Source organism: Podarcis muralis, chromosome 17 (genome assembly GCF_964188315.1).
Source record: "Podarcis muralis chromosome 17, rPodMur119.hap1.1, whole genome shotgun sequence".
Taxonomy (NCBI): Eukaryota; Metazoa; Chordata; class Lepidosauria; order Squamata; family Lacertidae; genus Podarcis; species Podarcis muralis.
In genome coordinates, this window is record NC_135671.1 from 35,031,027 (window position 1) to 35,045,447 (window position 14,421).

At 51.3% G+C, this 14,421-nt stretch overlaps 1 protein-coding gene across 1 annotated transcript; it reads left to right on the top strand.

Moving 5' to 3' along the window:
• The first annotated feature begins 1,116 nt into the window (after positions 1–1,116).
• LOC114587861 (uncharacterized) lies at positions 1,117–13,962 on the top strand. The gene is made up of 2 exons (XM_028712693.2): positions 1,117–1,457; positions 11,562–13,962. Exon 2 carries the CDS (start codon positions 12,059–12,061, stop codon positions 13,415–13,417), a length of 1,359 nt encoding a protein of 452 aa, XP_028568526.2. The 5' UTR covers positions 1,117–1,457; positions 11,562–12,058; the 3' UTR covers positions 13,418–13,962.
• The last annotated feature ends 459 nt before the right edge of the window (positions 13,963–14,421 follow it).

Consider the following 14,421-nt stretch of genomic DNA (forward strand, 5'->3'; position numbering starts at 1 on the left):
AAGCAGTTTCCCTGACTGATCTGAGCACCTTGTCCAAATCCTCAAGCCTTACCAACTGAAACTCAGCCAACGCAACAGGACTAGACTGTGCTCTGCACACCCCATGAGATTCATCTGCTATAACGGTACAGTCATACCTCGGGTTACAGACGCTTCAGGTTGCGTTTTTTCGGGTTATGGACTGGTTACTTCCGGGTTTTGGCGGTCACGCATGCACAGAAGCACTGAATTGCAACCCGCACGTGTACAGACATGGCACTGCGGGTTGCGAATGCTGCGGGTTGCAAACGTGCCTCCCGCACGGATCACATTCGCAACCCGAGCGTCCACTGGAGAGTCAAGGTCTTGGTGGATGCAAGCAATTTTATCCTCAAAATATTTTGCAAACAAGTCACAGCAAACTACCGTCGGTTCTACCACCTGCTTTGGGTCAGCCTCTAAAAGGCCCCTACAACCCGGAAAAGCTCTGCTGGACAACATAATGAGGATGCATTCGGCTGGGGAGGGCGGGATATAAATAAAATTTATTATTATTATTATTATTATTATTATTATTATTATTATTATTATTATTATTATTATTATCCCTTCTTTGCTGCCTTCACTGGCACTGGGTAGGCTTGCTAATAAGCCCTTACCAGTGTTTGGTTGCATTCATTCGGATCTCTCCTCCATTTGTGAGGAAAGCCAGGATGGCATAGGAGCTGGAGCACTCAACTCAGGGGTCTCGGGTTCAAATCCCACGTGGTGTCCGATCTTAGGCCTAATCTACTCCTCGAGAGTTGTTGTCAGGATGAAATGGAAGAAGAGGATGGTGTATACCTCCTTGTGCTGCTGAAAGATGGTAGAAAAATAGAATGAATAAAGAAGGCGGCCCAAGGGCATACGCAGAGTGCACCTCTCTCTGCACCGAATAATTACAGAGCTCTTCGCCCACAAATAGGGATTCGTCCGTCCCCCCCCCCAAAAAAACCCAGAGCCAGGGCGGTTTTGCATGGGAAAATCCTCGGAGCAAGGCGGCCCTTTAGTCTTTCGTTCGCTCGCACGCGCGCCGATGGGGTTGCGCCCGCCTTCGGCCACCCGGCCGCGCATCTTCCGCGAGGGCCGCCCGCGGGCGGGCTCCGTCCGGCCCTTCCGCCCCCCGCCGCGGCGCCGGCGCCTCCCGCGTGGCTCTGCTCGTCGGGCTCCGGCCCAGCCTCTCTCGCTGGCTGCCCCCGCCCCGCTTCCCTTCCTCCCTGCCTTCCCTTCCCCCGTTTTGTTTTGTGCGGCGACTCCGGGAGCGTGACGGAGGAGGCGCTCAGAGCAGCGCTTATGCAACCGGCTGACCTACTAACACACATTCGCCGGGCGAAGGAAGGAGGGCGGCGGCGGCGGCGGCGCTGGGCGAGGAGGCAGGCGCTTGGCGGGGCGAGAGGAGCGCGACGGATCCCTGGACGCGGCCGCTTCTTCCCAAAGAGGTACCGGGGCTCGGGGCGCGTCGGCGATTGCGGGATCCGGGGCGCGGAGCTCCCGCCCCTCCCCCGGCCAGGGCGGCGGCGGCGGCGGCTCCTGGGTCTCTGCTCGCCGGGCAGAGAGAGAGAGTGGCGGCGGGTGCATGTGCGTGCGCGCTTTGTTTGTGGGAACGGTGTCTTGCGTGCAGCGAGCATGTGCAGCTTTGTTTTGGGGGCCGCGTTTTTGTGCGTATGTGCCCGGCAGCCCGCCCGCTCCCTGCGCAAAGCAAAGCAAAAGCTCGCGGGGACGCACAATGCAGCCGGAGAAGTTCTCCTGCACAGCCACTCGCGTTCTTGGTTTGAAGTGGAGCCGGGGGCGGCGCGGGGAAGATCCGCTTGCGCGCAACTCCCCTGGCTGGTCTGTGCGCACACGCGCGCCCCGGCTCGCGCGCGGAACACCACTAGCAAGCCTGCGAGTGGGCCTCCACTCCTGCCCAGCCTGACCTACTTTTTTGGGGGGGTGGGGAAGGGCGTGAGGGTTTTGTGTGTCTGTGCGAGGCAGCCAAGAACCCTTTGACATGAAAGAAATGAGATTGGGGAAAGCTTGTTTTCGGGAGAAGATCGGTTTATCACCAGAGGCGGGAAGACGTCGTGGTGATGCACACGGGTTAAACTTGCACGGGTTTGTTTGCAACCGAGCTTCCCGCTTCAGGATATAGTGGAGTGCCTCTGAGCATGTGCAGGGTCGCTGTGCCACACTGTTGAGGAAGCATAGATCGATGCATGGCACCCGCGTGAAAGTGGGAGGGAAGAAGCTGTTTAAGGCGTGTCTAGCTGAAGAGAGTCACTTCCAAACAAGCTAGCTCTCGCTCTCTCTCTCTCTCTCTCTCTCTCTCTCCCCCCCCCCCCCCAATGAAGTCCTCTACCTGACCACAGGAATGTGGGTAAGGAAGTGTGTAATCTGGCGACTGGTTAACGCAGCACAGTCAATTTCTCTCCCAGTATTTAAACTTGCCACTTGCACAACTCTGTACCCACACAAACAAAACCTTGCACCCTCTGTTCTGCAGGGGTTGGGCAGAAAGAAGGTTGGTTGACCGACCCCCTGGCCAAATGATGGGACAGCAGCTTGTCATTGCTTGTTACAGAGATTCTTGCCAAGAATAAGGAACTAGGTGATCTAGAAGTGCACTCCTTATCTCCTAACACAGATCACTTATGGCTTAACTGCAAGGTGATATTGAGCATTCTCTCTTGCTTTCTAAACTTACAAATACAAAAGTGGACTCCAGGGATCTTAGTTAAAGAGCGAAAACCACACAGGGCTCTTCTTTGTCGTCTATGTACAGTATACTCTGCTAAAATAAAATTTCTGCATCAAGGTAAATCTTGATTCTGCACTGGGGGAATTCTGTATCCTAGAGGATTGTTGAAAGTACAGTGGTACCTCGGGTTAAGTACTTAATTCGTTCCGGAGATCCGTTCTTAACCTGAAACTGTTCTTAACCTGAAGCACCACTTTAGCTAATGGGGCCTCCCGCTGCTGCCGCACCGCCGGAGCCCGATTTCTGTTCTTATCCTGAAGCAAAGTTCTTAACCTGAAGCACTATTTCTGGGTTAGCGGAGTGTGTAACCTGAAGCGTACCGGTATGTAACCTGAAGCGTATGTAACCTGAAGCGTATGTGACCCAAGGTACCACTGTATGTAACTCAATTAAACCTCTAACATCCTGGAGGGACACTGAATTTCCATCCCTGCTGTACATCTTGCCAAGCTCAGACTCTTATTTAGGAATAAATAGTCTTCAGAAGGCAGCATATCAGCTTTTGAGTTACACAACATGTTGCTTAGTCTAGATGGTGATTTTCCTTCCTTTCAAAAAGAGGGAAGAATATGTTTCTGTTCATCTTCTCCACATGTAGAAGTATTATTTCCTTTTAAAACACTTTCTTAACTATCCAGTCACAGGAAGAGTTGTGTGTAACTCAAAAGCTCACTTGTTGCATTAGAAACACTGATTGTGTAATGGACAGTATTTCTCTGATTGTGATCTTTGCTCTGCCAGGCTGAGAGGGTCAGCTGATCTTAAAGTACAGCAAATTACTATTAAGAATGCACTCGCAATCCTCTTCCCACACAAAGATAAACACACCGCCTGCAGATGTGTGTTCATGTGCATTCACAAATACAAATGGATAAATATATTTAAGGGTTTGAGATGGGAGTTTGTGGATAGGAATCTGTGACAAAATCAGCCTATTTACCCCATCCTAATTAATAGCTACCACCTAGATCCATGCTAACCTTCACTGCTGTCACTTATCACCCCCTCCTTTCTTTTAAAGCATGCACTGAAAGTTCATAAAAAGCCCATAGCCATCCTCATTTCATAGAAACACAGAATAGTAGAGTTGGGATCCCAGCGGATCATCTAATTCAGTTCCCAGCAATGCAATAATTTTGAGCATGGCAATATTTGTGGTGTCCCTCCTCCAAAGCGCTCAGGACATCCCCACCTTGTACAAGCACCTTGTAAGGTAGGCCGAGTGTGCATCTGGCCTGAGATCACTCTGTGAGTAGGACTTGACTGAGGTCTTGGCAACCTGCGTCTGCCACTATCCTGCTGAGGGCTCTCTAATCCAGGTCAAGTGAAACCTTGATCACATAACCTGGGTGGAGTTGGCTGGCTAGTTAGAGTCGGTAAGAAGCGCTCAGGGCTGCTGAGTGGAACCTTCAATTCTCTGGGTGGAGTCACAGTGCAAACAGCATCAGTTGTGTACGCTCCATTTGCAGGATATACAGTGGTACCTCGGGTTACATACGCTTCAGGTTACAGACTCCGCTAACCCAGAAATAGTACCTCGGGTTAAGAACTTTGCTTCAGGATGAGAACAGAAATCGTGCTCTGGCAACGCGGCGGCAGCGGGGGGCCCCATTAGCTAAAGTGGTGCTTCAGGTTAAGAACAGTTTCAGGTTAAGAATGGACCTCTGGAACGAATTAAGTACTTAACCTGAGGTACCACTGTACTTGCTTCCTTTCTTGTGCTTTGAGGGATTGACAAAGGAATCGGAGAGGTGTTTGGGCTGTCAAACCGCTAGATTTACCCATCTCCCTGCAGCACACTGAGCACTGAACAGACTTCTTCAGTCTCTTGTTTCCCGTCTCTGACCACTAGTCAGCACTCCCCTCCCAGAACTCAGACTCGGAGCAAAGCATTCCTGCTCCCATCCTCCTTTACCACACCCTGTGCTGCCCCCCCCCCCCCCCAGTGCCCTAAACATCAAGGCATCGGTTGGTTTCCAGAGCCAAACGCAATTACAGGCATCCTGAGTCATTTCAACAGCTATGCAAAACTTGTAACCCCAGTCGTGGCCAAGAGCTTAGGCTCCTGGGAGGAGATCAGTATGTTCCTTAGCAATGGAAACTCTGGACAAAGTCTAAGCAAGAGAGAGAGAGAGTGTGTACGTACGTGCTGTTGTGTAGCACGGAATGGCTTGCTTGCTGCCACATGCAAAGCCTCGCCCCAGAGTTGAGCAATCTTTGCTTTAGAAAGCCTTTCTGCACCCTTGAGGAGGCTCAGAAGGCCAAACAGAGCAGCAAGGGGGAGGCGTCCGGAGGGAGGTGGGGATGGCAAAGTCAGTTGTGAAATCGGAGAGGCTGGTGGCCAGTCAGCCGCAGAGCAGAGCTGGGCTCTTGAGGTTGCCCGTAGGAAGAGTTGCTGTTTCACTGGCCCCTGCTTCTGTACGTCTAGCAGCAGCTTGAGCTCCAAACACCAGTAAGTGATAAATCACCGCCTGGTGTGGACAGAGCTTTGCCTGCTAATGTTTACAGAGCAAAACTCATTTTAAAAAACTCAGAAGCTTCTCCAGGCTGCCTTTCTTTTGCCCCCTGCTTATTGGGCAACCCACACCTTCTCCTGCACGGGCTGGAGCTGGTGGCAGTTGTGGCCCATCACTTCAGGAGGGCCCCAGTTGGGCAAGGCCTGGTTGCTGCCAGGGGCGGCTTGTGCCTGACTCCGCGGCCATTTGCAGCGTGCACCTGTTGCTGAGCGAGCCACCTCTTGTGACGGTCTCTTCCCCCTTGGGGTTCTGCTGTAGGGAACCTCAAAGCGTGTCTTGACCTACTTAGCCCTAACCACTACCTTTATTTGTTAAGCATATTTGCATTGCACCTTTCAGAGGCCCAAAGTGATGTTTATGTGTGTATGTGTGTGTGTGTATGTCCTGTTTTAGTTTGCCATGATCTGATGAAGGCCACTCAACGCCTGGAGGGCAGTTTGAATCCATGCTCCCCAGGCCATGCTCAGTGCTTGATCCGTTCAGTGTCTGGGGTGGAAATTAATCTTGGCCTAGGAGTGCCACTAGGGTTGCCATACTTCTGCAATTTTCTGGACATAGCCAGTACAGTGGTGCCTCGCAAGACGAAATTAATCCATTCCGCGAGTCTCTTTGTCTTGCGGTTTTTTCGTCTTGCGAAGCACGGCTATTAGCGGCTTAGCGGCTATTAGCGGCTTAGCGGCTATTAACGGCTTAGCGGCTTTAAGAAAAAGGAAACAAACTCGCAAGAACTCGCAAGACGTTTCGTCTTGCGAAGCAAGCCCGTAGGGAAATTCGTCTTGCGGAACGACTCAAAAAACGGAAAACCCTTTCGTCTAAGCGAGTTTTTTTTCTTGCGAGGCATTCGTCTTGCGGGGCACCACTGTATTCAGCATCTGGGGGGCGAAAATCGCTGAAATGTCCATGAAAATCTGGACACATGGCAGCCCATGTCTTTTTTGTTGTTGTTGAGATCAACAACTTTGGCCAAAAAAAAGCTCAGCAACTTTTGTGCCCAGACTTTCACTTTTTAAAAATAATCTTTAGCCTGTTTTTCCACCTGCTTTATTTCTATGTATCAGGCTAGCTAAGACCTCAGAGCTCTCCCTCCACCGGCCAAAAGTGAAACCTGTAGCTTGATCTTTTCCCCCTTGTTGATGTTAAATAGTGAGGCTTTCTGCTTTACAACATCGTCATCTCCCCCACCCCACTGCACCGTCCCCGCAGCCCCATATTGTGTGATTGCCGCCTTTGTCTCTGTGCGTTTAACACACTGCCAGATGGGCAAAACATCAACAGGTACATTTCCCCCCCCCCCATCGCTGTATTTTAAGGTATGCCTGCTAAATTTCTGCCTGCCGTGCTGCTTACATAATGCCTCGGTGGGGTGTGTGTGTGTGGAGTGGCAATCCTAGCGTGTGTGTTTAGAGATTTGATTATGCAGAATATTGGCTAGTGATGAGGAAGGGAAAGGGGAGGAGGAAGAGGAATTACAGTGGCTCATCTCCAACCCGGAGAGGAACAGAACATTCCTGCTTGGAAAGCAGACACTGTCATGTAATGTTACATCATTAAGCGGTTGTGGGAAGCCCTGCAGGGAGGGAGCAGAAAGGAGGGGATCTCATTTTGGAAGCTGCTAGTCACAGGGCTAAGCAAAGGGAGGAACCTGCAGAGCAAACCATATCAGTCACCTAAGGAAGAAGACTTGGGAAGGGTTATCTGCCACGGGCAGTCCAAAGTTACTCGGGAAATCTATGACTGAAGACAAGAATGGGGAATGTTGCTTCTGCCCCGGCTTGTCCTGTTTTATGGAGATGAAGTAGGAAAACCTAAGCTGCTGAATTTGTGTTGTGTTGTGCTGCTCTTAAAGGCAGGGCAGTGAGGAAGTTGGTGGCTGACACAGCAGCTGTCAGAGCAGCTTCCCATTCCCTCTGCTTGCAACTCCCCCTCTTCATATCTGCCAACTGAGGATAAGCTTCACTGTGGAAGATGAAGGGCAGATAATTGCTCCTGAACCAGCCTTCTCAGGAAGGCATAAAGTGGTGGCAAAAGGCCATTAAGTAATTAATTCTAGGCCTTAATTGACATGAACAACAAGTAAATCACCGGGCCCGGATGGCATCCATCTGAGAGTTCCCCAGGAACCCAAATATGAAATTGCTGGTCTTCCACCCAAAATAGGTAGCTTGTCCGTAATATCAGCCTCCACGTTTTAGGATTGGAAAGAGACCAATGCAATAGCAATTTTTTTTTTTAAAAAAAGGGGGTGGGGGTTCTGGCAAACTGCAGGCTGGCTAGTTTAACATGTGTCCCAGGAAACTTGTGAAAAACTAGGACTCGTCCAGGAAAGACAGCCAGACCGTCATATATTCTGAAAGGCCTCAGCTCCTGTGGATCACTAAGATTTGGCATCCCCTTCCCTTAAATTTGGCAACGGAACATTCTGTAAATCTTATCCACACTTTCCCTGAAATTGAATCCTGTAACACTGAATTTGGGAGGCTGCGTTCTAAGTGGTGTGCAAACTTGCTTACTTGCGTGTCTGCATTGATTACCGCTCCTTCTCTTCACGTTGTGCTTTTTGTCGTCTAGTAGAGGAGAAACAAGAGCCCTTCACTTCTCCTGTTCTGATCCAGAATATTTTTCATTGCAAGCAATCACCCCCTTTCCCTCTGAGCTGGACCATCTCAGTTCCTTAAGGCTCAACCTCTTATCTGAAGGTTGCAACCTTTATTAAGCTGGAAGCCATTTCTCTCTAGCCTCAGATACGTGCGACATGACTTTGGCTATTTGTGAGTGGCAAAGCACTCTGCCCATGCTCAGATGCACTTTCGAGTTAATTTGCTTGTTTGCTTCTGATCTACTTTTTATCCGCGTCGTGTGAATCTGCATTTAAACTTTTTGTTTGGTTTTACTCCAGAAGTATTCCAGCACATCTCGCCATAAGTCAAGGGCTCTGGCTGTGTATCCATCCTGGGATATGACCTCCTTTGCAGGCTGTAAGCCTCGCTGCCCCAGGGAGGTGACGCAGACTGGGAAGTAGGTCATGCCTCTGTTCATGCCCCAGCTCGCTGCATCCTGGTTGCACACACCCAGTCCATCCTGCTGGCAGCTCCACGTGCCACCAAGACATGAGGCTGGAGCCCATAGGCGGGTCAGGGTGTGGGGTTTGGGCTGTTTAGCTGGAAAATTATTTTCTTGACTTGACCCAGAATGAGAAATAAATGCATGGGTCAAGGAAAGAGTTGAAGGAGAAGATGTGGCCCGGGAACAACTAGGGTGAAGAAAGTAGTGCAGGAAGCTCAACAGATTTCAGCGCAAAACAGAAATGTAGAGTTGGAATGGACTCCAAGGGTCATCTAGTCGAACCCCCTGCAGGAATCCTTTTGCACAACGTGAGATTCGAACCCATAACCCTGAGATTAAGAGTCTCATACTCTACCAGCTGCACATTAGCATTCGCATCCTTTCAGCTGGATAGTGTTTGTTAGTTTGTTTAAAGCATTTTTGCCCTGTTCTTTCAGCTGAAAAGGCCCCTAGAGTGACTTAACTACAATCAGTAGCAAGACAGCCCCTGGCCTCAGGTTTATATTCCAAAAGACACGACACTCAAGGAAAAAGGGATGGGGAGGGAGGAGGGGAAAAGCAAGCTCAGGCACCCAGGTACAGTTATTGCGCCAACCAGCTGGGATGGAAACAGGCAAAATAACATCTGAAAACCCTGGCTCCAAACTCCCATCATTTAAGTAAACATGTCCTGATTTATATAGTTGCATAGGAAGCTGCCTTATACAAAGTCAGACTGTTGTCTGCACTGTCTCACAACGGCCCTCCTGCATTTCAGGTAGGGGGAATAATAATAATAATAATAATAATAATAATAATAATAATAATAATAATAATAAATAATAACAACAACAATAATATACCACCCTATACCTGGAGGTCTCAGGGCGGTTCACCGAATAAAATCAAAATATAAAACCACAAAATATAATCAAAATACAAACAACAACCTAATAACCCCCCCCCCAAAAAAAAACCCCCACCACATTTTAATTGGCAGGTATATAGTGCCTGCAGTACCATTAGCAACAAGGCACACTGACACTCATTTTGTCTGCAGTTGGGGTGGTAAGATTTGGTGACAAGCTGCATAGCAGAGTCTCATATCTGATCATCAAGGGATCTTGCGGCTTTGGATTGTGTCATATTTTCCATTTTTATTTTTGAAGGGAGGGGGAGAATAATAGAGATCTGCTTTTTTAAAAAAAATACTCTTTTTAGCACAAATTGCTTTTATGAAATATGAAACACCCCCACTTAATGCCCCCCCCCCCCGGTTTGGCCAGTGAATTCTAGTTCCTTCCAGTCTGTTCATATGAAACAAATAAAGCTTTTTCCTTAAAAGAAAAAGAAGAATGTTTACACAGCGCCCTGCCTAAGCGATGGTGCTCCCATTGCTTTCTCTATAAAAAAAATTATTCGTGTCAGAAAAAAAAGTTGTGCTTCGTTAAAGAAGCCCAGAGCAGCAGCCAAATGAGCAAACCACGTCTGGGGTGTGTGCCCTGGTGGGATATTCTCCCCAGCCCCAGCTGTGGGCAAATGGCACAGCAACATGCCAGTCACATTGAAGGCTGCCCTGGACAATGCCCTAGTTGTTTGCAGCCTCCTCCTGCTGCAGCTCCACGTAATATCTCCCCCTGCCTCCCTGCCTCTATTGTTTCTTTGTGCAGAAACAGTTTCTAGGCCAGTAGGTTGTTGGCGCTGTGCCTGCGCTCTCTTTCTGGAGCTGTTGTGCAATCCATAATCATCAGACCTGTTTTGACTGCTTGGCTTGATAAATATTCAGTGTTTACTGACCTATATTCCTGCTGCTTGTGCCTGATGCGCGTAGATCACATGCAAAGGGAAAGAGGGGGGGGGAGAGCGCCGCCGCCATGGGGGAGCGTGCCACTACGTACACATGGCCCTGGCTTTCTCAGGGGAGGGGAGCTGGAGCATTCCTCTGTATGTGTCATGGTGTCCAGGAGGAGTGGCGGCATCGCTTTTCCTTATACAACCTCCTTTGCCTGGTGGCTTGAGTCAAAACGGGGCCAGGCGACTGCTTGCCTTGGATCCATAGGTTTCGCAGATCGTATTCTCAGCCTGGCACCGTTCATCTCACACACACAAACACCGTAAGCCCTACAGCCAGAGCCTGGATGAGGTTGTGCGAGAGAGAGAGAGAAATGGGATTAGTTTTCCTGTGAGAGGGGAAAGAGAAAGCTCTTCTCAAGGTTTGCGAAATAACAGGCAGCTGTGCATGGACATGCTTGGGGTCGGCATTGGAGTAAATGGAATACATCCCCTAGTTGTTGTCGTTTAGTTGTTTAGTCGTGTCCGCCTCTTTGTGACCCCCTGGACCAGAGCACACCACGCACTCCTGTCTTCCACTGCCTCCCACAGTTTGGTCAAACTCATGCTGGTAGCTTCGAGAACACTGTCCAACCATCTCGTCCTCTGTCGTCCCCTTCTCCTTGTGCCCTCCATCTTTCCCAACATCAGGGTCTTTTCCAGGGAGTCTTCTCTTCTCATGAGGTGGCCAAAGTATTGGAGCCTCAGCTTCAGGATCAGTCTTTCCCGTGAGCACTCAGGGCTGATTTCCTTCAGAATGGAGAGGTTTGATCTTCTTGCAGTCCTTGGGACTCTCAAGAGTCTCCTCCAGCACCATAATTCAAAAGCATCAATTCTTTGGTGATCAGCCTTCTTTATGGTCCACTTCCATACATCACTACTGGGGAAACCATGGCTTTAACTATACCCTAAATCCAGGTTGCAACCATTTCCTTTAAGGCCCCCCGCTCTGTGCTGCAAATAGTTTGAATGCAGCTCCCCTTCCTTAGCTTGGCATGTGCCCTTTATATCTGTCATGCGCCCCTTCTATGTCCAGAAGTCGTTACAATGTGTGGCGCTGCCGGGGGCCCATGTAGTAGAAGACTGGTTTGGGTCGCATGCTTCAAGTAGGTGGGGATATGGTACACAGTGTGCGCTGATCAGCAAGCAGAACTTGTGTATGTATGTGCATGAAATCCTTTTTGGGAGGGGGTGTTTGGGGGCTCCCCGAAGGAAGTCACCCCACGCATGTGTGACCCCACCCACTGTGTGCAAGCACTCCTATTTCTGGAGGGAACTGGAATGTGGGGTGTGGCCCTTGTCTGCCAGGGGCTGTGGCACTGCTGCCTCAACCTGCTGGATTATGTAAATGGAGCCTGAGGTGTGTGACAGCACTGGGCAGAGATGTAACACCCTCCTTTTGTGTCCTTCCTCCTTAGGCGTTTCACTCCCTTCTGGGCCTGACACAGCGGTTGCCACTGATTCCTTCATTTCCCACTGTGCCTGCCAGCCGGTAACATCTCTGCTCTTGCCGTTGGCCGGTGTCTGGATTCAAAGCCCCACAGGTCTTCCAGTGAATCATCTTCCGGATAGCAAAGAGTGACCAGAAAGTCTTCGATTGCCTGGGCCTCCTGCCGAAAGAATTCCTGCTCCTCTGGGTGTCCTGGAAGATGCTCTCCTTGTGCTGGACAGTTCCCTTTGCACCGGTGGGAACTCGGAGCCCGTTTGACTGTTGCAGCTGGAGGACAGCTCAAGGCTATATTGTAAGTAGCGCCTCTGGCAGTACAGTTTGACAACAGCGTTGGGCGTAGGGTTCGGCAAGAAGTGCCCTTTCCAGCTTCAGCAGCAATTGGAGGGTAAACGTCCAAAGGGCAGGCAGGCAGCGAGCACTTGAACGTTTGTGCCGAGGGATTGCCAGACCTCTGCCGGCAACGCCATGGAGAGTCTCAACTCGCCCACGCTGTGTTCGGCAGGGAGCTTCCCTGGATTCCACCAGGACGGCATGATGCAGCGAGCCCGGGCGCTGAAGGGCAAGCCGAGTGCCAACTGCCGACGGAAGCGGGAATTTATCTCTGACGAGAAGAAGGACGCCAGCTACTGGGAAAAGCGCCGGAAGAACAACGAGGCCGCCAAGCGCTCGCGGGAGAAGCGGCGTTTCAACGACTTGGTCCTGGAGAACAGGGTGATGGCGCTGAACGAGGAGAACGTGCGGCTGAAGACAGAGCTCCTGCAGCTCAAGCTGCGCTTCGGCCTCATCAGCACGGCGGCCTTCATGGAGAAGAGCCAGCAGCTGAGCGCCGCCAGCGCCAACGCCATGGCCCACTTCTACGAGAGCAGCGACGGCAGCATGTACTCTGGCAGCTCTTTGTCCCGGGCGCATCACTCGGAGGACTCCTCCGAGACGGAGCAGTCGAGTCGGGACAGCGGCAGTGTGTCTGCGGCCAAGTATTCGTCCCGGGGCTCCCTCTCGGACATGTCGGACGGCTCGTCTCGGGACAGCCCCATGCCGCAAACGCTGGGGGAGGCCCAGGCGGTCAGCCGAGCCTACGGGGAAGCTCCCCCGCAGCACCACCCGGAGCCGAAGACCCCGGTTCCTCGTGGGGTCATCCTCTTCAGCGCCAATGGCTTTACCGCAGTGGCAGCCCCCCAGCCTTTGCTTCCGGAGCGGGAGGAGCAGGCAGGAGGACGCGGTGCTGGCGAGGCCCCCAAAAGCCCCTGCATGGAGCAGGAAGGCCACAGCCAGCGGAAGGAGCTGCCCCCCCACCCAGGGTACTGCACAAAGCCCCCCAGCTACAGCACGCCCAGCGGTTATTTGGAGGGGGATCTGCCCCAAGTGGAGCACATGAGGAAGGCTCAGGAGCCCCAGTCCCCATTTGAGGGCTACAGCAGCGAGGAGAGCGGGGAAGAGCGCAGCTGGGGCAGCTCGCCTGTTCCCTATCCGGGGTCACTGGATGCCCACCCCGATGTCCGGACAGCAGCTCTCCCTCACAAGCTTCGCCTCAAGTGCAGGGCCCACAGTAGCGGTGTTCAAGAGCTGTTCCCTGGTCCTAGCACTGTCCCGGCCGGCTGCTGTCAGGAAGCCCCTGTGGCACCGGACTGGGCCGGCGACCGGCCCGAGGAAATGTCGGCCTTGGTGCGGCAAGCGCTGCTCCTCAACGAGCAGCCGGCCACAGGGGGCGCCCTGGAGAGACTTCTGTGCCGCGGCTCCGGCGTCCACTCGGACAACTCGGTGCCCAAGGACCTTGTCAGTCGGTGGGAGGAAGGTTGCCATGACGATGGGCCTCGGGCCACTTGAAGGAGGCTCGGGTGTGGGTAAAAGATGGTGGGCTTTTGTTTTTTAAACTGATCTGGGGTTTTGTATACGAGAGAAATTCTGCACGGCAGGATCAGCCTTGGATTTGGGGAGCGGAAGCGGGCCTTCGTCCACTCAGACCCCAGGGCCACAGGGTCGAGCAGAGGGGCAATCATGAGACACGAAGGGATCGTGACCTGGCTGGACTTGAAAGGGGTCTCATGAGAAGGCCGGCTGTGGAGCTACTGAGACCTGGAAGTTGGTGGCCTCCCTGATCGTGGAGGGAGCCTGTCTCTGAGCTCTGCTGGCTGTCCAGTCAGTCCCTGCAAGGATATTGTTACTTGAGCTGATTTTGGGGCATCGAGATCCACGGAGAAGTTGGCATCTAATCCACCCTTCGCTGGTGCCGAGGCTCCTGGGTAGCTTCAGCTGGCACAGCTGGTGGTTTGCCAGGGACTGCATCATCTTCTGAGTCAGGAACTGCTTGGTTGGACAGAAATATTTGTGATTTTAAATACTAAAATAAATGTGCAGAAAATTTCAAGAAATGCTGAGGAATGGCTGAGTATTACTTGGGAGTGGAAACAGATTAGCATAAAAGGGATGTACGACAGTGGTGCCTTATCTTTCAACCAGGGCAGCCAAATGTTGTACAGGAAAGGACTCGGTGTTTTGTTTCTTTACATATATTTGTATGGTATGTCACCATCCAACATCCACCAGGTGCCTAAATCCATAGCAATTGTACAGTGCCCCCCACCCTCCATTGAAGTAGTCAATTTGAACTGTCCATCCTAAAAGATGCATATAAGAACAGCATAAGGTCGATAACTTATTCTTCATAAGCCTGACATAAGAAAGTCTTAACCTCGTTTCTCAAAATCCAGCAGGGAGTATGAATAGGCCAAAGCTTTTCCCTAGATTGCTGCTGCCACAAAGGGCCCTTCTCCTCGGCTCGAGATTGGCCCTTTCCAAAGATCCTGCTGTCCAAGGAAGTTAATAAGGGA

Coding starts and splice junctions, on each gene's coding strand:
- LOC114587861 (XM_028712693.2), top strand. CDS start 12,059: ATGGAGAGTCTCAACTCGCCCACGCTGTGTTCGGCAGGGAGCTTCCCT.